The 24,216-nt window shown below is 34.9% G+C and overlaps 1 protein-coding gene across 1 annotated transcript; it reads left to right on the plus strand.

The window, feature by feature from the left end:
• The first annotated feature begins 217 nt into the window (after nt 1–217).
• Nucleotides 218–23,713, plus strand: LOC117316411 (zinc finger protein 37-like). The gene is given in 6 exon segments (XM_033870971.1): nt 218–332; nt 15,897–16,293; nt 16,295–16,465; nt 18,843–19,001; nt 19,676–19,745; nt 20,792–23,713. Coding segments are annotated over 5 exon segments (2,004 nt in total). The 5' UTR covers nt 218–332; nt 15,897–15,978; the 3' UTR covers nt 22,081–23,713.
• Nucleotides 23,714–24,216: the final 503 nt, after the last annotated feature.

The raw sequence follows: 24,216 nt of genomic DNA on the forward strand, positions 1-24,216 counted from the left end.
GTGTCAACATGGTGGACAATCATAATAATGTCCAATTAGAATGCACATTTCGTTGTTGATGATTTTCCTTGAAATTTCCAATTTCCTAAAAACAACTTTTATTTAGCTTTTTCATTTTACGCCGTTGTCATGTATGTAATATATACACAGACGCGTGACTCCCCTTACTTCCCGTAGCACGGAAATTGATGACGTAGTACACAAATGGGATATCCTCCTCACGTCAATTCGGCATTTCCGTTTCTCCCTCCCGTTACAGGTGGGTGGTTCCCACAGGCTAATCGGAGTGTCCTTAGTGTCCGCCATGTAAAAACAAGGACACTGCCACGTCGGTAAGTATTCAAATTCTAGTTTATCTCTGGTTTATATTCGTAGAAATGTATTTATTAATTGGGGGAACGAAGCGGAGGGATTGAAGCGCAGTACTAACACGGCTTAGCAGAAACAAATATGTCGGGAGGGGATTAGTCTCCGGCCATGGTTTCTCATTTGTCTCGGTCGACTAGACCGGCGTTAAGTCCAGTTCACTTTTACCTTCCTGTGGTATTTATGTTATCACATAAGAACCATTGTAGTGTATTTTCGACAGTTTTATTTTTGTTTTACACGTGCAGTGTGTTTACATTGATACCTACAACAGGTGTGAGTCGATGTTTATGGACTTTTGACCGGGGAGGGTCTCCGTGGACTTGACAAGGAGGGTTAACTATGTTTTTGGTGATACAAACAATCAGTATTTTGAAACTTTACATTTGTTTAAGGCAATAGATAGACAGCAATCTACACAGAAAAGCTAACCTGATTATTTATGTTCTCATTGCTGTGCCAACTGCCTACATTAACCCCTTGGTAGAGGATTGGTTCAATAACTTGGTGTAGAGAATTAAAAACCAAATACAAAGAAATAATTTTACCTTTTGATTTGAATTTGTGATGCGACATGATGTCGAAAACTTTTCCTTAATGTTGTGTTCGCCTTGATATAAAGTCAGTTCAGTAATTTTTTCACATCATATTTGTAAATTGCAGTGTAATATACAATGATAAAGTCAAGTGTATGCACGTAGTAATAAACAATTAGGCCCTAATATGTGACCTTTTGTAATACACTGAGGTGAATCTAAGTGAAATAAAAAAAAATCCTAAAATCTTGATAGAAAATTAGAAATAAAAGGATTATGAGCATAAGAATGTAATTCATTATTATCGAGAACTTGTTCCTACCAAGTATAGTCCAACATTCTGAATTTCATTCAAACCAAATCTTTATAGGCAAATAAATGAAGGATGAAAGTAAAATTATGTGAAAATTAAGATAAATGAAGCTAAGTTATGTTGCATGAGTTTGACAAATATAAGTGATGCAGATGATTCCAAAATGTAATATGTCAGCATCCTTATATGACCTAAACATGCAAATACTGTCAGGGTGAGATCAGTTTATTCATTGATTATAATCTCAACACCGCTACAAACAATGGTATACATAGATACTTAATATAATAGACAATAAGATCAACAATACTAGTAATGTAATGCATCTGCAAGAAATTAGAGTAAATGGAATACACAGAGAGATGAAAGTATTTTGTTGATGAAATCGGGTTTGATTCAACTGTTCAGGGAAACATACATGGTTAATTTTTATGATAAATGTACATAACTTTTTAAGGAAAGATATTTTGTTTGGACATCATGATATCTTGTAATGATAAAACGCTTTGTATTATGTTAAATGTGGATGGTAAGCAAAGCTTTCTTTCATTTTCAAGAGCAGAACATTCAAATAGATGAAGTTACTCGTTTAGGTCAGAGTGTAACATTAAATGTTAGTTAATTGGTCTTATCTGAAGAGAATGTGTGGATAATATACATGGCTAGTTACTGCAATTATCACCAAATACGTATTTTTTCAATTTCAAAATATTTTATTAACAATACATATATAATACATGTATACAAATATGTATGTATGCAAATACAGCATTGTTAAAAGAATCGGACAACAGGCTAAGCCAGGCAGTATAAGTCATCTTCCAGAAAAACTTCAGGTTAGACCTAATATGTATGTATACGATAGTCCTGTTGAGAAGGTATCTGTCCACAATGTCCAGTTCTTGTTTTATTTCTAATACATAAAGTTTCATTTCTGATACGTAAATAAATAATTTCAACTTGATGTTGACCAGCATTGTTTTCACCTATGTTTGATATATATGTATGTGTGTCTAAAATATCTTCAATTATATTAAAATCATGTTTAATTGTCTAGCACATTACAAAAACCAGTCTTGCATGCCAGGAGGCATATATACTTGAGGTTCATCAATGACAACATACAATGCCAGTGGCTTAAGGCCTTTCATTGAACAGTTGGTCTATTATCAGTGTCCCATCAGATCCAATAGGAGCTATTTCTTAGACATGTAGGAATGATTTCTATAAAAATCCTTCATAATGTAATATTCTGCACAAGATCAATCTAATTAAAATTTGATATTTAATTAAACTTTGTATGCAGTTAAATTGAACCTCAAATTTTAATTTCATTGTCACAGAGTATTTTCTATTATGTGAAAATACAATCTGGAATCTCTTGTAACTGTATATTCAGTGATATTTAGTTTATTTCAATATTGATTTTAAAATAAAAAGGACAAAAGTGAATTCTAGCTGTTTGCAGACTGAGTATAAGGACAGTCCTAAAGCAATGAAAAAAGTCCTGTATCAGCTAGGAGTCTGGTATAAACATGTACAGAATTGCAATACTAGATATTAAACTCAGTATGGTATAAACATGTACAGAATTGTAATACTAGATATTAAACTCAGTCTGGTATAAACATGTACAGAATTGCAATACTAGATATTAAACTCAGTCTGGTATAAACATGTACAGAATTGCAATACTAGATATTAAACTCAGTCTGGTATAAACATGTACAGAATTGCAATACTAGATACTAAACTCAGTATGGTATAAACATGTACAGAATTGCAATACTAGATACTAAACTCAGTATGGTATAAACATGTACAGAATTGCAATACTAGATACTAAACTCAGTATGGTATAAACATGTACAGAATTGCAATACTAGATATTAAACTCAGTATCTAGCTGTCAAATAGGTAATGACAGGTATTCATGTCGTGTACAGCATTTGGAAATTCAACAGAATCAAAATTTAAAATAAATGTGTACTTTGATAATTTTCTTTAAATAGATTAAGAATTATTTTGTTACCAACCACAAATTAGAGAAATATTTTGAGGTATATTAGAGAAAATAACCAATTATAACTCATTGATAACTGGAAAGACCTGTGTTATTAGTGACAAAGTTTAAGATACAATTCTATACCTATTTTCGCATTCAGTCATCCATACTAGTTTAACCAGAACATGTAGATCTGCTTCACATGCCCCAACAGGTGGTAGTCTATACTACTGGAGGAACAACTCATAACTAGGACACAGCTGTTACAGCTATCATCAACTTGACTGTACAAATGAACAGTTACAACATTAAAAAGCATAACTGATATCACAATGTAATGTTATTTTCACAGAATTTAAATTTAATATTCTTTTATATTTCAGAAAAAAAATTAATTTATTAGGAACCTTGAAATTATATATAACAGATGCATTATCATGGGTTTTTAAATTGTTAAGCTGACCATGCTTTGTTGTTTGGGCCAGTGGTGTACACTCTGGTCTATAGACTTGCCACCTTGTGTGCCCCAGGGCCTGCCTATTGATTACCCTCTCCAGTGTACCTGTGTATACAGGTGTATACAGGTGTGGCTGCCCCAGGACACACACATTAACACAACAGCTTTCTATTCCCTCATTTATCTAGGGAGATAGGAAATGACAGTCTGGCCCTTAAATCAGCAGTACATGTCCGTATATATACGGTATATATACATATGTGGGAGCTAATATATATATATGTGTAGGAATGTTCTGAATACACTTGTCTGAACCTGGATGTCATCCATCCATACTGATGATACAAAGTACAACTTGTTGTTTCTTTATGATTCCCATATTTTAGTTTGAATATACAGAATCGATTATCCAGCTTAATGAGGATATGGATAAGTTTAAAAGCATTAGATATTACTTATTTGATAATATATATGATTAGGATATTTATAGGAATATTGATTTCAATGACTTTGCGCCAGTGGCATCAGGTACGAATATTTCTGGCCAGGCCGTTTTGTGCCATTGCAAGTTCAAGGCCTAGCTGCTAATTAAGCTCTAGGACACAAGTCAAAAACTCTCTTACTTCTTTATTTGTGTTTCTATACTATGCATTTTACCCATTCTTGTGAGTTGTGTCCCTTTTCTAGCGTCCTGTCTCTGTGGACAGATGTTAATGACTGGAATCATAGATTACTGAATTCCTTGATCCATCACATAAAAAATAACCTCCTTTAAAGATTTTTGAAATTTTGATGACTTCATTGTGAAAAATAAACAGCATACACAATTGGAAATGGTGCCTTAAAACGCTGTGCCAGTATATCTGCTTGGCATTTTTTTTAGGAAACTCATCATTCATTGATCATTAAAGCAACATACTCCCAAATAACCTAATGTTCTTGTTGCACACATGTATTAATGGCAATCCAAGATGCTCATTCAGGCTTTCCTAACATTAAAATGACCACTAAGCCTGGACGCTTGACCGGGGGAGTCTTAGTGTCATTAGTGTATAAAAATGAATCGCTGCATTAATTTTTTATCATGAGATTTATCTCGGAGCCGAGAACGAGGCTATAACAACGTGCACTGCACATAAACTACACCCATGGCTGTTGTTTACATATCGAGCGTACATGAACTTTGCGTAATAATGCTTTCATTTAAACATATTAACAGAATATTCACGTAATAACTGAACAAAATAATCAAACATACATCTAAATACTTAATTTTGAAATGTAGCAATATGCATGCATACAACAAAACATCGATACAATTTTTGATCTTTGAAGTCGACAGTGTTCAAAAGCTTTTTGGTTGGTTTGTTTTTGTTTAACGTCCTATTAACAGCCAGGGTCATTTAAGGACGTGCCAGGTTTTGGAGGTGGAGGAAAGCCGGAGTACCCGGAGAAAAACCACCAGCCTACAGTCAGTACCTGGCAACAGCCCCACTTAGGTTTCGATCTCGCAACCCAGAGGTGGAGGGCTAGTGATAAAGTGTCGGTACACCTTAACCACTCGGCAACCGCGGCCCCATGTGTTCAAAAGCTAACCAGTAATCCAGTAGAGGTCAGGCAAAATCGGAATTCGAGTCTATTCCCTTTTCTTCTCTCTCCAAGTTCCAACAAATCATTTTCTCTCCTAAGGAAATACTCGGGGGTTTTCCGATTCCAGTCCCTTGTCCGTGCTTTGGCATGCGCATGCATTCGGCGTTCCACCATTTTGTATAGACTGATAACCCGCCTGTTGCATTATGGGACTATTTCGCATAGAAACTTGGTCTGTTGGATCCAGTCATCATTTTTGTGAATTTCCCGTATACTTTCATAAATACACTTTCCTCCAGTTTTAGATTCGCGATAATTTGTTAGAATAAGGTATATATTAACTCTGAAAACTGTAAAGAGCTGCAAATGTAAACATTTCTTTGAGAGTATGTGGCTTTAAAAAAACAGGTAGTTGAGCACTTGTGAATTGATCATTTCAAATTTCTGATATATGTTTTGAACATATATATTTTTTTTTAAATTTATCAGCTGAAGTTTTGGTTTAACTAGTTTAGCTGTATTTCTGCCAATGTCATGTTTCAGAATTATTCTCAGATAGATGGCTGTCGTATTTATCAAGCAATAGACTCAAGCCTAATATTAAAATCACCCATGTTTATTAATCATGGGCCTAAGAAAAAATTACCTGTGTTTCAGCTTGCCCTACCAACCCTATTTTTTTTATGGCCCTCTGCCATGAACTGGGGAGGCATATAGTGTTACCCATGTCTGCCCTGTCCCGTCCTGTCACGCTGCACCATGTCTCATCCTGTCCCAATGTAATGTAACTAGCTAATCTGAACTACTGCTGATGGGATCCTCAGTCCTCACCAAACTGTTTTTCAGAGTCAAGTGGCAGCAGGGGCATTTATGTCTTACAGACATTTTCTAGTTTTAAAAGGTTTCTAAGTGACGATTTCTTGTTGATGTAGCCTCAGTAAAAACTTTTTATGAATTTCAAAAGATTTCCCCACCATAACCGGGTATTTTTTTTCTGACATACCGACAAATGCTGTACCCATGTCCTGTAATAATAAGCCACGCTTTACTTTGAGTCAAAGGTATATAAATGTTGGCTACCTAAGCTTATCATAGTGTGATTGGAAGGAGTAACGAAAAATATCCTGTTTGTGCCGAGACTCCATCTAGTATTTTGTTTGCTGGGTTTATTCCCCCCGTGAACAACCAGGGGCGTTTTGAAGCAAGTTGCCTTTGTAAGAGTTGACATCTAGAGCAATAAGGGTAAAGTGTCTTGCCCATGGACACAACCACGACAGCACAGACTGGTCCGTTTCTTAGCTTTCCAAAAAAACACTGACTAACACAGGTAGGGAGCGTCAATCCACGCATCTCCGATCTTCACTTGAGATTATGTGGGCGGCGCTCTAACTGACTGAGCTATCGTGACCCCTCCAATCTAGTGATATCTCACTACCTTATCATACAGCCTACCACTAGGCCAAAGGGAAATTCCCACCTAGAAGCCTGATCTATTTAGGTGGATTTAATATACATGTATACAATATTCACTTTGTCTGATTTTTATTTCAGAATTGTACAATATTTGTTGCCCTATGGCTTTACAGAGGTTACTCTAGACCTGTTTTAAAAAGGGTAGTATTCCCCATAGCCTAAATGCCCCTTTGGATAAGAAAGGAAAAATATCCCCAAAGTGGAGAAAATTTCCTGAAAGATGAGAAAATTTCCCCAAATTAGGGGAAAGAAATGTTATTGTTATTAAATCTTCTTCAATAACAAATAGGACTTGTAAAACTTTTAGATCTTGCTCTTTGAGATAGCTATTAATCGAAATTGGATTCAATATTATTTTTTTTTTTTAACTATTATTATTTTGTTTCAATTTCTTGCTTATTCTGAGAAGACTGCGTCTTCTATATCAAAATTCCTCAATTTAAAGATAGGTAGTATTTTCCACACATTCTAAATTAAACCCTGGTTTTTCAACACTCAGTTCTCTGACTGAGTAAAATACCATATGGTGCATCATGTTGAAATATGTAGAAACTGTATGAATCCGCTTAGCGGATTCTTACAAAGTTTGCAAAAAAAATTCTTTTCATACCCCGATGAAAATAAAAAAGATCAACCTCAATGCTTATAATTAATTTCAGTTAATTGTCTTTTTCTAATTCAAAACATGTTTTATGTACAATTTTACGGGATTAATTTGGGATTCTTTTCCTCAAATCAATACGCAACGTCAATTGTCGTATTGTGACGTCACATTTTTCACGCCATTCTCGTAATTTCTCTCATAGAAGAATGAAAAGAATTTTTCGACCAATCAGATTTGAGTATTTACCATGAAAACAAAGAAAAATTAATTATAGTCATATACATGTACATCTATAACTGGTCCCATGACTAGTGTACTGGGGCGTCACTGGGATATGATGTCGGAGTAAGTCGTATTATAGTCCATATACATCTGTGGTCCCCTGACTAGTGTTCTGGGGGGTCACCAGGATATGATGTCGGAGTAAGTCGTATTATAGTCCATATACATCTATATATGGTCCCCTGTCTAGTGTACTGGAGGGGTCACCAGGATAAGCCTTATCATTGGGGGATGGTTCGATAGTACATGTCAGAGTAAGCAGTATACATCTGGAGTAAGCAGTATACATCTGTGATCCCCTGACTGGTGTTCTGTAGGGATCACTTATCATTGGGGGATGGTGGGATAGTACATGTCAGAGTAAGTAATATTATAGTCCATATACATCTGTGATCCCCTGACGAGTGTACTGGAGGGGTCACCAGGATAAGCCTTATCATTGGGGGATGGTTGGATAGTACAACTAGTACAACACAATAGTATACAGTAGTGGGACCAAATTGCCTCAGGTATAGGCTGAGGAATTTTAACAAGAGCTTATACACAATAGGGTAGGTTTTCTGTGTGTTACAATATAGGCGGCCAGGCATTGTTGCTTGTATTAGAGGGTCAAATCATTTGAAACGGGGAATGTAAATGTTTCTGGTGGATAATTGTTAACTTGTTCACGAGAAAGGTTATCTCGGGGATTTTACTCAAGAAAAATATAGTCCAATATGTATTTTTTGTTTTACCTTGATTGTTGAAAATTATTTATACAAGATGATAATTTTCTTGATTCTTTACAAGATTTTGCACTTACACAAAAGTATGTGTATTTCATAGCGATACCCAGGGTCATTCCACCTTGATATATCTTAAAAATATTTTCACATTACTATATTTCATCAGTAACCCCCCCCCCTTTCATCTCACATTGTTAGCCCAGAAACAATCACGTATTTAATCTTACATTACTGTATTGTCCAGAAACAATCCCACGTATTTAATCTTACATTACTGTATTGTCCAGAAACAATTCCACGTATTTAATCTTACATTACTGTATTGTCCAGAAACAATCCCACGTATTTAATCTTACATTACGGTATTGTCAAGAAACAATCCCACATTACTGTATTGTCCCGAAACAATCCCACGTATTTGATCTTACATTACTGTATTGTCCAGAAACAATCCCACGTATTTAATCTTACATTATGGAATTGGCCAGAAACAATCCCACGTATTTAATCTTACATTACTGTATTGTCCAGAAACAATCCCACATTACTGTATTGTCCAGAAACAATCCCACATATTTAATCTTACATTACTGTATTGTCCAGAAACAATCCCACGTATTTAATCTTACATTACTGTATTGTCCAGAAACGATCCCACGTATTTAATCTTACATTACTGTATTGTCCAGAAACGATCCCACGTATTAATCTTACATTACTGTATTGTCCAGAAACGATCCCACATATTTAATCTTACATTACTGTATTGTCCAGAAACGATCCCACATATTTAATCTTACATTACTGTATTGTCCAGAAACAATCCCACGTATTTAATCTTACATTACTGTATTGTCCAGAAACAATCCCACGTATTGAATCTTACATTACGGTATTGTCCAGAAACAATCCCACGTATTTAATCTTACATTATGGAATTGGCTAGAAACAATCCCACGTATTTAATCTTACATTATGGAATTGGCCAGAAACAATCCCACGTATTTAATCTTACATTACTGTATTGTCCAGAAACAATCCCATATATTTAATCTTACATTACTGTATTGTCCAGAAACAATCCCACATTACTGTATTGTCCAGAAACAATCCCACGTATTTAATCTTACATTACTGTATTGTCCAGAAACAATCCCACATATTTAATCTTACATTACAGTATTGTCCAGAAACAATCCCACGTATTTAATCTTACATTACTGTATTGTCCAGAAACAATCCCACGTATTTAATCTTACATTACTGTATTGTCCAGAAACAATCCCACGTATTTAATCTTACATTACGGTATTGTCCAGAAACAATCCCACGTATTTAATCTTACATTACTGTATTGTCCAGAAACGATCCCACGTATTTAATCTTACATTACTGTATTGTCCAGAAACAATCCCACGTATTTAATCTTACATTACTGTATTGTCCAGAAACAATCCCACGTATTTAATCTTACATTACTGTATTGTCCAGAAACACTCCCACGTATTTAATCTTACATTACTGTATTGTCCAGAAACGATCCCACGTATTTAATCTTACATTACTGTATTGTCCAGAAACAATCCCACGTATTTAATCTTACATTATGGTATTGTCCCGAAACAATCCCAAGTATTTAATCTTACATTACTGTATTGTCCAGAAACAATCCCACGTATTTAATCTTACATTACGGAATTGGCCAGAAACAATCCCACGTATTTAATCTTACATTACTGTATTGTCCAGAAACAATCCCACATATTTAATCTTACATTATGGTATTGTCCAGAAACGATCCCACATATTTAATCTTACATTAGGGTATTGTCCAGAAACAATTCCACATTACTGTATTGTCCAGAAACAATCCCACATATTTAATCTTACATTATGGTATTGTCCAGAAACGATCCCACGTATTTAATCTTACATTAGGGTATTGTCCAGAAACAATCCCACATTACTGTATTGTCCAGAAACAATCCCACGTATTTAATCTTACATTACTGTATTGTCCAGAAACAATCCCACGTATTTAATCTTACATTACGGAATTGGCCAGAAACAATCCCACATATTAAATCTTACATTACTGTATTGTCCAGAAACAATCCCACATATTTAATCTTACATTACTGTATTGTCCAGAAACAATCCCACGTATTTAATCTTGCATTACTGTATTGTCCAGAAACAATCCCACGTATTTAATCTTACATTACTGTATTGTCCAGAAACAATCCCACTTATTTAATCTTACATTACTGTATTGTCCAGAAACAATCCCACGTATTTAATCTTACATTACTGTATTGTCCAGAAACAATCCCACATATTTAATCTTACATTACTGTATTGTCCAGAAACAATCCCACGTATTTGATCTTACATTCAGTATTGCTCATATGACCACTGTTTGTTAACCGTACGGGATATATAAGGGGCTTTATATTTGACCTGTGTGTTCCTTGTGAGACGGCCTTTGGTACTACATTTGTGGATCTGCTGATCTTAAAAATGATCTTTGACCTATTTCTGAAAAAAGGAATCTGAATTTCAACACGCTCTGTGAGTTATAATGTCTTCTGACAGCTTTTGTTATATTTAAACACTGCTGTACGTGTCAATACTAAGGATACAGCTTGTGACAAGACTGTTAATTCCATTGGTATTATATTTGTGGACCTGCTGACCTTTACCATGACCTTTGACCTACTTTAAAAAAAAACTTTAACCTTGGCGCCACAGTAATCATATGGGAATTTTGACCTATGTTCCTTGTTGACGGCCTTTCCATTGGTACCTTATTTGCTGACCTGCTGACCTTGACCATGATTGAGCAAGGTTGTCTTCTAACAACTCTTATTTTACTTCCTCCGTATCCTTTAAACCTGTTCATAGGGTAATCAAGCCAGCAAACAAAACTATCTGGTCAAAGTTCTAATATAAGTACCTGATAAACCAAAATTATACCTTTAGTTCTACTGCCATAGTAAACTTACTATGCAAGTCTGTCAGTGTGAAAAAATAACACTTTTTAATAACAAAGGGGTCATTGACACAATGTTGCTATCTAGATTGAACACTGAACATTCCCAATTTCTTAGAATTTTTATGGGGATATATATATTGTGTCTGTCAGATCTAAACCTTCAGTTAACACAGATCTAAACCTTCAGTTAACACAGATCTAAACCTTCAGTTAACACAGATCTAAACCTTCAGTTAACAAACTTATAACAGTATACCGGGGTAAGTCATATTATTGGGTTATTAAGCTGCTTGTTCTAAATTGATTGTGGATACAAACTTGATAAATCAGTGTTATAAAGTAGGTTCTATGATTGAGCCTCCCTCTGTCCTATAACTAGGGAGATTTGGCATGTCGTATATATGCACTTAATGATAACTATAACATTCTCTAGTGAACAAATGTAAAAACACCTAAAGCAACATCAGACCGGTCAACATTAATATAAACTAAGGCTATATGAAAATTGACAAAAGTAGGCGCAAATAGAAATTGAATATCTATCAATATTTTGCATTGTTGATTCCTTGATGAATTGTGTTGTTCTTAAGATGGATTCAACAGTCGCAGTTCATCAAATTTGTCTTTTACACTATCTCAATTCATTACCTCACGAGGTTTTATTAATTAGTCAAGAAAGGAAAATATTGATGTTTAACTTAATTTGGGTTTTAAATCAAAATAAATTTATACAAAGGTATTTGTCATCCTATGAAATTGACAAAGGCAAGATTCAAGACTGATTAGTTTTCAATTGTTTGTATGCAGAATGCTGCTTTCTGATTGGTTGAGTTCTAGCTTTCTCTAAGGAAAAAAATCGGAAAATGACGCGGAAAATGTGATGTCACAATATGACCATTGACCTTGAGTATTGATTTTTGAAAAATATGTTAAATATTGAAAATCAATTTAAAAAATTAGTTAAAAAGTGTTAATGCCAATTATTTTTTAGTGTCATAGTGGTAAGAAAAAAAATTGTTTGCAAACTTTTGTAAGAACCATACAGTTTGCAAGCATTTTTTTTTCATAACCCTGCAATGAAACTAAAAAAATGATGTATTTTTTATTTTTTTATAATTTACTTTTTATTCAATTTTTAAGCAATACAATGTACAAACATTATATATATGCCTTGCTCATATTTACTGTTCACTCATACACATCTAAACCAGGTCATTTACTACAAAATTAATCACACACTGCATCACATATATGCACCCACCCACCTTCAAACACTTTGCTAGAAAAAACATTCATGCTTTCTAATTTCTGTGATACATATGTCATTTTTATCATCCATTAAAACTTTACACGTCACTCCATACATGCATACAAATATGCTAGAAATCATATTACTGTTTTCCACATCATTCCATATACACACGCACAATATGCTAGAAATCATGTCAATCTTATACACATCACTCCATACATACATAAAAAATATGCAGGAAAACATATTAATGTTTCACACTAACACTCCATACATACAAAATATGCTGGAAAACATATCAATGTTACACATTACTCCCTACATACATACAAAGTTTGCTAGAAGTCATAACAATCTTGTACACATCACTCCATACACACACACACAAAAATTATATGAAAAAAGTTATTTGTAAAAGAAAATATTCAAATATACTTGTTGGAAGATTTTTGCCCCAAAATGATTTAAACAAACAGTGTACATATACTATATATAAATATTTATGTATTTTAATTAAAATGTTTAAATGACTACAATTAACAAAAGGATTTACTTACTATCAAGCTGATTCCTCCTGACCATCTTAAATGCATCACTTTGTATTGGCCTGGGGTTCAGAAGTGTTATATTTCAATCAACATATTAATGTTATTTTCAGACTTTCTCTTTAAATAAAAATATGTGTTCCTGAGATTCTGTTTCTATCAATTAAAAAAAAAGAAGTTGAAAACAAGAAAAGTCATCACTCCTCATGGCTGACATCTGTCATGCTTTGAGGAAAGTTTTGGTGAGTGTGACAAAATCCCAAAGGCAGAAAAGGTATAAATAGTCCAAGCTGTGGGGATATATTACCTGGGGGTACAGTCTACCTGTAGGCCTAGGGCTGATTACAATAACTAACACTTACCTTGATAGGATAGGATGGAGGTGTAGCAGGTAATTGTTTTAATTAGTGATCACCTTTGAATTGACAGATGGTTATCTTAATTAGTAATCACAGGTTAATATTGACAGGTGTTTACAGGTATGTCAGCCCGGGGACATGGAGGAGGAGGGAGAGTGATAGTCGAGATTGAGTATCTCACTTTATAGTTATATACAGCCATGTAGAATATGGTCGGGAAGTCATTCTGTTGTGTGACATCACTTGTGTGAGATTTAGGAGGACTAGTTTATGTTTTAAACATTTGGAAGGTCATATTCATCTGGTACAGTAGATGTTTAACTACTGAGGTTGATCAGGTAATTGTTGGATTACATAATATTTCTTCCGCTGTGTGTGTGATATATGCATGTTTACTTGGGTTTATTATTGATACAAAATATTTCACAAACCAATTACAGGAAAATAATGTTTTGAAGTTGTGGCGTATTGGTTTAAATTGGATGACAATACTGTATAAGAAATTATGTTAATGATATGAATTAATTAGGCCAGAAATTTCAATTGCCTCAAAGAAAAAAAAACTACATTTCTTTCATGTATGGTAAGTAATAAACAAACAACATATTTTCATACATGTTTTTTATTTTCATACATATTTTCATTTTCATTTTCATACATATTTTTAAAGATTATTTAAGAATGTGATTACAAGTTTTACAATGCTTCCTTGAAATATAAAGAAGTTCAGGATTGTCACAGAAAATGATGTCAGCTGGCTGGGTGACTTAGAAATTAATTACTTTTCTGATGAATGACTTTCTTAGTGTAGTACAAAATTGCCATTTCAATTTATTTAGACAATTGAATTGGACAAAAATAGAAGATTTATAATTCTAGATCTATGTATGTATATATACAATTATACATGTAGTATAGTGTTTAGTAACTATTTTTGTAATTACAATAATGAATTATCTGTTAGCACATTTTGAAGGTAATGTTATTTAAACTAGGTGAATAATGATAATAATTATATCTATTGACCATGGAGAAGTTCTTGGTATTTTTAAACATATCTATCAAAATAAATACACAAGAACACTGATCAGTCTTATTTCCTTCTAATGACTACATATATGGGTCATATTGTCTCGGGACAAAAACTAGATTTTAACTTCCTGTGGCAGTTTTATCAGCTTCCTTGTTGTAGAAAAACATTTTTTTCTGAGAAAGAGATTGTGGGCAGGACATTGGTTAAGATCACTATATAGACCACATACTCCGATTTTGAAAAATACTGCAGCTGTTGCATGTTTTCTTAGAATACATACATTTAAATATAATTTTTCTTCAGCCTTGAATCCTCGACACTTACTGGTAAATCCTAAATCCCCCTCAAGGAAATCAGCCATATGTACAAAGTATTTTAAATATGTCCTGAAGTTTGAAAGATTTTTCAGTTGAAAGTATAAATCTTCCATGAATTCTGCTTTGATCAATTTTCCAGAGATATAGGAGTTGTTAGAATGCTAGCCCATGTGTAAAACAATTCCATGTGTAATATGCATATGTGCTAGAATTAGCAAACAGGAAACACTGACAAGATAAAAAAACAAAAGATAGTTTTAACATTGTAAAGACCTCGTGGTAACCTTGAAATCTAATTCTGGATGTTCCCTATAGGATATTAGACAGATTAGCTGTGTGTACTGCATGTATCTGTATGGAAATTGGAGGTTTACAATATAGGCTAAAACCATTGTCTTAGACAATACAATTTCCTGAACAAGGTTAGAAGGTATATGGTAAGAATTTTACCTGATAGCACACCTGTTTATAAGACTTTTATTTAATAATACCACCAGTATATATTAGTTTTACCTTATAACTCACCTGTATATTTAACTGTAGTTAGACTTACCTGATGAGATTGCTGATGACACATAATAAGTGACCATATTAAATACATATTTTATGATGTTTAACTCAATTAAGTCAGAAATCAATTGTGACGACATGATACAGATGTTTTACATTGAAAATAGCCCCCCATACAATTTTGTACTTCATATTTTGATTTAAAACCAGTTTTCCTAGTTATGTGATAAAAAAATATCTTGAATTTGTTTTCATATGAGGGTTTGAAACAAGTCTTAGAAGGTTTTATTTTTACGAACTTTGTGATGAAGATTTAAAAAATTATAAGATAATAACTGTTGTTAGCATATGTAATAGTCACATTCTAAATCTTCTTTCTTACCCAGGTAATTCTTTGATGGAACAGTCATTTACTTTAATTTTCTATCTTAATTCTTTGATGAAACAGTCATTTACTTGTAATTATATTATTGAAGATATGCAAGCCAACATTTCATTCACATATTGTTTAATAATGCTTTGTTTTTATTGCAGATTGGCATGCTGTTATGTTGACCCTGGACTATTTCTAGGGGAAAAAGAAATCAGCCAAGTGTGACAACAACGAGACATCACCATGGACAGCACACTACACTACACGTCGGTCAACCATGCCTATCATCTGATAGGTTCAATCAACCAACTACGAAAAAAAAGCGAATTATGTGACATCATGTTGAATTGCAGCGACACAAAAATTCCAGCTCACAAACTAATTCTATCAGTCAGCTCGCCCTATTTCAGTAGCTTGATGAACTTACGACCCGAGATTTCAAACAATGTGGCGGAAATTAATCTAAATGGCATAGAGAGTAGTGGAGTACAGCAAATCATCGAGTTCTTTTATACGTCGGCTATCTCGGTGACAGAGGAAAGTGTCTGGTCGTTGCTACCCTGCAGCCTCACTTCTACAAGCAGAAGAAATCCAGAACCTGTGTTGTGATTTTTTGTCAACTCAGCTTCAAGTTGAGACATGTTTGAGAATACACAAGATTGCCACCAGATGTCTCTGTTCGGCACTACTTTCGGAAACGACAGAATTCATAAAGGAGAACTTTGATAAGGTAATAGGCATTTACTGTAAAATGTTTCTCCAAAACATCCCTGGTCAATGTTACCAATACCATATACATGTAGTTTTTGCCCATAGGTTCCCTGTCTGATCATGATACATATATCTCTAATAGTGTTACTATATATAGCGTCCAATAGGTTCCCTGTCTGATCATGATACCATATATCTCTAATGTTACTATATATAGCGTCCAATAGGTTCCTTGTCTGATCATGATACCATATATCTCTAATGTTACCATATATAGCGTCCAATAGGTTCCTTGTCTGATCATGATACCATATATCTCTATTGTTACTATATATAGCGTCCAATAGGTTCCTTGTCTGATCATGATACCATATATCTCTAATGTTACTATATATAGCATCCAATAGGTTCCCTGTCTGATCATGATACCATATATCTCTAATGTTACTATATATAGCGTCCAATAGGTTCCTTGTCTGATCATGATACCATATATCTCTAATGTTACCATATACATGTATAGCGTCCAATAGGTTCCTTGTCTGATCATGATACCATATATAGCGTCTATCGAATTCCGGTCTAATGTTACCATATATAGCGTCCAATAGGTTCCCTGTCTGATAACCATACCATATATCTCTAATGTTACTATATATAGCGTCCAATAGGTTCCCTGTCTGATCATGATACCATATATCTCTGTTACTATATATAGCATCCAATAGGTTCCCTGTCTGATCATGATACCATATATCTCTAATGTTACTATATATAGCATCCAGTAGGTTCCCTGTCTGATAACAATACCATATATAGTATCTATCAATCCCCGTCTAATGTTACTATATATAGAAACCATATAGGATATCCCTGTATGATGTTTGATAAATATAGCATCCAATAGTTTGGGTTCCTATTTGTAACATTTAACGCCCAATGAGATTACTTCCAGAGGTGTTCCCATGATGCAATGGTTACAATATTCTCGTGTTGGATTTTATGATATAAGCTTCTGTCTCTATCTACAATAGTTATCTGTGTCAAGGAATGGGACATCATATTTTGTCTCTTTGTAACATAAAGTTCTGCTTATTCAAGCAGGTACTGATTTTTACATCATTAGTTTACGTGAGAAAATTACATGATTTACAATGTTATTCTGACTAACAGATGACATAATAACCAATATCTGTTCACAAGGGCAGATAACTCTTCATTACAAAAAGATTGAATTACCACAGCATTAAGTTCTGTATAAACATTCTTGTTTTTAGTTGTTGATTAAATCAGGAGACAGCCTTTGGGTAAAGCCAGAAAGAATTAACAGTTTACTGGGACAAATCATATCATGATTCCTGTTATACGGCCCCTGGCCTCCCAGTGAATCGGTGGGGACTTCAGGTGGGGACTCTAGGTGGGGACTCTAGGTGGGGACTATAGGTGAGGACTATAGGTGGGGACCATAGGTGGGGAATATAGGTAGGGGAATATAGGTGGGGGCTATAGGTGGGGACAATAGGTGGGGGCTATAGGTGGGGACCATAGGTGGGGGACTATAGGTGGGGACTCTAGGTGGGGACTATAGGTGGGGACTCTAGGTGGGGACTATAGGTGGGGACTATAGTGGGGGACAATAGGTGGGGACTATAGGTGGGGACTATAGGTGAGGACTATAGGTGGGGACCATAGGTGGGGACTCTAGGTGGGGACTATAGGTGGGGACTATATGTGGGGGTGGGGACTATATGTGGGGACTATATGTGGGGGCTATAGGTGGGGACTATAGTGGGGGACAATAGGTGGGGACTATAGGTGGGGACTATATGTGGGGGCTATAGGTGGGGACTATAGGTGGGGATTATAGGTGGGGACTATCGGTGGGGACTATAGGTGGGGAATATAGGTGGGTACAATAGGTGGGGACTATAGGTAGGGACTATATGTTTCCTCTCAGTCTGTCTTGTACATAATTATCTAACACAAAGTTTGATGGTGCTGTAGCAGCTTCATTCCTTGAGGGATTTTAATGAAACTTCGCACAATAATAGAAGTATGAGCCTCAGGGATTTTGGGTCAAGGGCACTTAATTCAGCAGGTAGAGGTTATGTATTACTTCAGTAATACCCAGTGTGCTTGTTTCAGAAGTATTTAGATAGGTAGCTTGGTTAATTTTTGGGTCTAGTAATTTAACACTTAATGTAAATGTAATGTAATATCACACGTGCACAATAAAAAAACAACAACAATGTAGTGGGTTTTTTAAGGCAAGAGAAATAGTTGTATAGTTGGATTCTCTGGTCATGTACAAGCAAAATGGGAATGTACGGTAAACCTTTGGTTAGTTAGAACAAAATCAAATGCATATTGACGTAAATGTTTTTTATTGTTTCTAGGTGATCGAGGAAGAAGCTTTTCTTGACCTTGGCGTGGACGACTTACTATCACACATGAAAAGGATGAACGAAGTCGTGCTCACAGATGAACGCATGTTACATGCATTCAAATGCTGGATCATCCATAGTATAGACGATCGACAGGTGTATGGATTGAAGGTAGGTAATCCCAGTCATCAAAACCTGTTGGCAACTGATGAATGGTCGACCGGGGAAAGTTTGAGTGATCAATAGTTGAAAGAAGTTTGGTTGGGTCCACTCTAGATCAATATACTTTGGAAGAGGAAATTTCAGTAATTTCATCTTTACTGATTAAAATATCACTTAAAATATTTGACACGTTACGCTGACATTCTAATGGAATACTATCATTATGAACCTAACACTATGACACTGATATTCAAATACATGTATTGTTACAGACGAAATTTCCACTTTTATGGTTTTAATTAGTACTGGTAATCAACTGTATACCATATTTGGGTGTATGTGAAAATATGCTTGGGAGTCTCAAATGAACACTATCATGCGTGAACAGTTTTCAGATATGTTATAAGTGTAAATTTCTGTCCAAACAGTCTTTTTTTAATTTCTTGATGTTTATTTCTTGTATTTTCTTGACAGCATAAAGATGAAAAAAATGTGGTTTGACCCCAATTGTTAGACATGTAATTCCTGTAAGCCAATTTTCATTTACATTAATTATTATAACAAAGAACATTCTGTCAACTTCAATCTTCACACCACATAAATCTGTAGGACCTGAATCAACAACTAATTCTTTAAATGTGTAATATTTATAACAGAAATTAAAAACTACATTTACTTTACAGATAATCAGACAGTTTCCAAAACTTGAAGAGAAACTTCTCAATTTCATTCCAATGGAACTATTGATGGAGGGTAAGTTATTTTTCCTCAATTTCATATCTTTCTACTGACAGAGTTCTTATTTGTCCAGATTTAATATAGTGAGGCATTACTCCATAGTCTTAGGTACATCTCCTTAAGAATCTTTGAGAGTACTAGAGCCTTAAGTACAGCAATATCTCTGTCGGTAGCCACGGTGGCCGAGTGGTTAAGGTGTCCCGACACTTTATCACTAGCCCTCCACCTCTGGGTTGCAAGTTCGAAACCTACGTGGGGCAGTTGCCAGGTAGGCTGGTGGTTTTTCTCCGGGTACTCCGGCTTTCCTCCACCTCCAAACCTGGCACGTCCTTAAATGACCCTGGCTGTTAATAGGACGTTAAATAAAACCAAACTGTGGGTAGATAGAGCATCAGACACTGTAACCTCAGGTGAAGATCCGAGTGTTTGGTCCCTACCCGAGACATTTAGTGTTGTGGAAGCTGATATTACGGACTATCCTGTACTCTTGTGGTTGTGTCCTTGGACAGGACACCTCACTCCGATTGCTCTGAATAGAAGTTAGTGACACCTGGCCTCCAGTTTGTCATTCTATGAGGTAGTCACCAGCTTCTGGCAGGCTACACCTCAAAATGAGCTTTACAGTTATCAGGACGGTAAACCCAGCAAACATGAAAAAAATAACAAAGAGAACATACCGGTAGCTTTCATTGAAATTTGTTGGTTTATACATTACTAGGGGCAAGTTCGTTTATACTGAGAAACCGGTTCGTCTGTTTTTAAATGTAATTGTTCAGACATATCTTGACGGGCCTGCAAATATTAATGGAATCCTTGAAAGACTTTGTCTAGGCTCATCTGAAAGCAACTCTGGTCCAACCAGTCCAACCGTTTGGACTGCAATAAATGAAAATGGACCAAGTCCTTAGTGGGCTAGAAGAGATGGAAGTAATTTAAGTTATGGAATTATATATAAATTAATAAATATTTTCTGTAAGTAAAATTCATTCAAATTATTAACAGAAGCAGATATAAATTAATAAATATTTTCTGTTAGTAAAATTCATTCATATTATTTACAGAAGCAGAAGAAGAATCCTCCCTGAACTCTTCAAATCGAGTAAATCCAAGTGCCCGTATTCATCACCGTGGCAATGACCTGAGGACCAAGAGCCCCTTGGAAGGGTCACCAGCAAAAGGAGCGGACAACTCTCGAGTTACGGAGAAAATGGATGAGGATGGCCACATGTGCTTTGAATGTGCTGAGGTCTTTGATACAAAAGATGAATTGGACAATCATGTTAAAACTCATAAGTTGTTTAGTCGTCATTCGACAGGACTGAACGATAGTTTGGCAAGTGAGGGCCACAACAACAATACAATCAACAGTAGTACCAGTCCCAAGCCTGTCAATAGTTCTGCTAGTTTCTCTGAGGATGTTCAAAACACAGACTTTGCCAGGTCATTAAATTCCCTCTATTTTGATTCTGGTTCTACAACTGCCACTAGTTCACTGTTCGACGACTATATGCGATCCCGAGGGCTCGATGGGCCAGAGTTTGGCGTGACAGCTCATAGCACTCCCAAAAACAACTTCACTAGCTTGCTCAAACCACAACAGCTAACCATCACTGCTACCAACTCCAATGAGGAGGGCTCTCAACTCAACTTCATTTGTCCAGTTTGTGGCAAAACGTATGACGACAAAGAGACGCTGGGAAAACACTTGGAAACTCACACAGGTTTTGAGTGCAAGGTTTGTGGGAAATCGTACACCACTAAATCCAACTTGCAGACTCACATGAGGAAGCACAACGGAGACAAGCCGTATAACTGCACTTACTGTGACAAGTGTTTCACCAGTTTGTGTGTACTCAAGGTACATCTCCGTACTCACACAGGTGAAAAACCCTTTGTGTGTCCCACATGCGGTGTGTCCTTTGCCAAAAATATTCATCTGAAGCGTCATCTATCAATACATACGGGGATTAAACCGCACGAATGTAAAATATGCAATAAGCGCTTCAGTCGTTCAGACCATCTGAAGCGTCACGTCCAGAGCATCCACACACAGGATCGGCCACACATCTGTTCCCTCTGTGGCAAGGACTTCGTCCGCAAGTACGAGCTCAACAAACATATGAAACAGCTTCATTGGGGGTTCACAGTGGGAGAAGAAGGCAATGACAGCCTTGACAACAGTTTACATGACACTTTGCTCAACCCTTCTGGGGCCTCTATGAACAGTTCAAATGCAATTAATAGCAGCTTGCCTACAACCATCAAGACAGAAATTATGGATTCTATTAGTAGCCCTGATGCAATCAACAAAAGCTTGCCTCTCACCATTAAGACAGAAATCCTGGGCTAGTCACGTGATATGACGGGAATGTCTTTGGCTAGTCACATGGTCCGAGAGGAGACATTTGACAGATTCAAAGGAGATTGGTCTGCAAATGGAAGACGTTTGTATTTAAGGGTTAATTTGTTATTAAGATGCCACACAGGGATGTATTGTTACATGGATGTTGTTTTTTAATATTATTTTGTATTTGAATTTGTATTTGTGGTAAATACTGTTATGGAAATACTGAATTTTTCGTTAGAGTAAGTTATTTGAATACTAACCTGTTGTTATGGATACTTGTAACTACCGAGGCTAAGGATGAAGTGTGTATTGGATGTTACCTTGCCAGATTCTAAAGTTACATTTATAACATATGTTTCAGTATAAACAAGATTTTTATTTTCATTTGTTTAATTCAAGAAGCATTTACTTTTTTTTGTTACAATGTTACTCCAGAACTGTGAAATAGGAAAAAATGTCTAAACAGAAAATTTGTCAAATTGGGGAAATGTCTAAGGCCCTGATTTTTTTTTTTTTTTTTCCATTTTTGATTCCATCAAGTAAATTCAAGAAATGTACAATACATGATCACATATCAATAAAATTCTCCAAATAAGATTAATACTCAAGAGTAGTGTAGATATATATATACAAGTGTTGTCATAACAACACTGCTGTTTTATTATCTTATAAAAAAAAGAGTTCCATTATTATTTAAAGTGTTTAAGAGTTGCTTGTGAATGCAAGTGAGTGAATTTGAGTCAATAACAATGTGTTTGATCCATGGACCCTTCCTATATGGTTGCTGATAGTACTATCAGAATTTGAATATAATTTTTTTTAATTTCCTATTTTGATTAAACTGAACCCAGTGTAAGTGAATGTTGCAGAATTTTATCAATGAAGTATGAACTAATAGTTTCACCATGCAAGTTGTATCCATGGTGTTTGTAGCTGCATACAAAATTTATTTGGGTACAATTTTTAGGACTATATATCAATGAATTTGAATGGACACTGACCAAACTTGATCAGCTTGTTATATCTAAAATAATCATTCAAACACTGTAGCTGTTATGATTTGATCTTATAGAATGAGGGTTCTGGGGACCAATACATTGTGTTGGTATTGTGAGAATGCTGCAGGGCCTCTGTAAATACATTAATGAGAGTTTGGTCCGATATCAGGATTACACGGAAAGTGTTTAGTTGACCGTAGTCATACCGTTCTCTATTTCATTCCAGAATAGAATAAATTTATTGTTAAGAAGTTTAATCACTGAGATTGTTTTTGTTTGTATAGTAGGTATAATTTCTGTTTGCATTCCATTATTTATATTTTATAAATCATTTATTTCTAGAGGTAAAACATATATTCTTGAGAAATTAAAGTTAATAATTTATTATTGAAAGTGAATTATTTTATGTTTTTAATTTATTCTTTTCGTCAACTGAAAATATTCTTTTGACTAGTATGTTTAATTACATTATATTGTATGAATACATCTCAACGAAAATACTAATGATAATCAAACATGATGTTGTTGCTATGGACCATACTGGTTGCTATGGTTATATGTGTTTGTTTATATAGTGATTTTGTTACATTAACAAGGAATGTTACTATTAATAGACTGTTTCAACTTAACACAGAATTGGAATAATTTTTGATCTTTTAATGACGAGGAACTAGCTGAGGAACCTATAATGGTTTGGGTATAGACTATTTCTCTCACATGCAGAAATTTAAATCTGAAATTTAAATCTTAAATTTAGAAGAGCTGGCAATGCTTTCACCTTATTTTGGTTTATCAGATACATTTTTTTTTTAAATTTCAAAAACTATTTACATGTATTACTTAAGGTTATTGCAGAAGTTATGTTTTTATATTTGTTGATATTATTGTATAAATTTCTTAATATTGAGAGAAAATTTTGGCTTCAAATTTTTTTTCTTTTCAATGAATGGGGATTTTATAATTTAGAAATTTCTTACATATTTCAATTGTGAATGATTTTGGTGTAATATGCTCAGTGATCCATTTTGGGTGCTGGTCTGATACAGACAGTGTATTGTTACGAGGTGACGGTTCTTAGGGGAGGAAGGTTGAGATGTATGTTTTTAATTCTGCATTCCATTTTCAAATATATTTTTCACCA

This window comes from Pecten maximus, chromosome 18 (assembly GCF_902652985.1).
Source record: "Pecten maximus chromosome 18, xPecMax1.1, whole genome shotgun sequence".
Taxonomy (NCBI): Eukaryota; Metazoa; Mollusca; class Bivalvia; order Pectinida; family Pectinidae; genus Pecten; species Pecten maximus.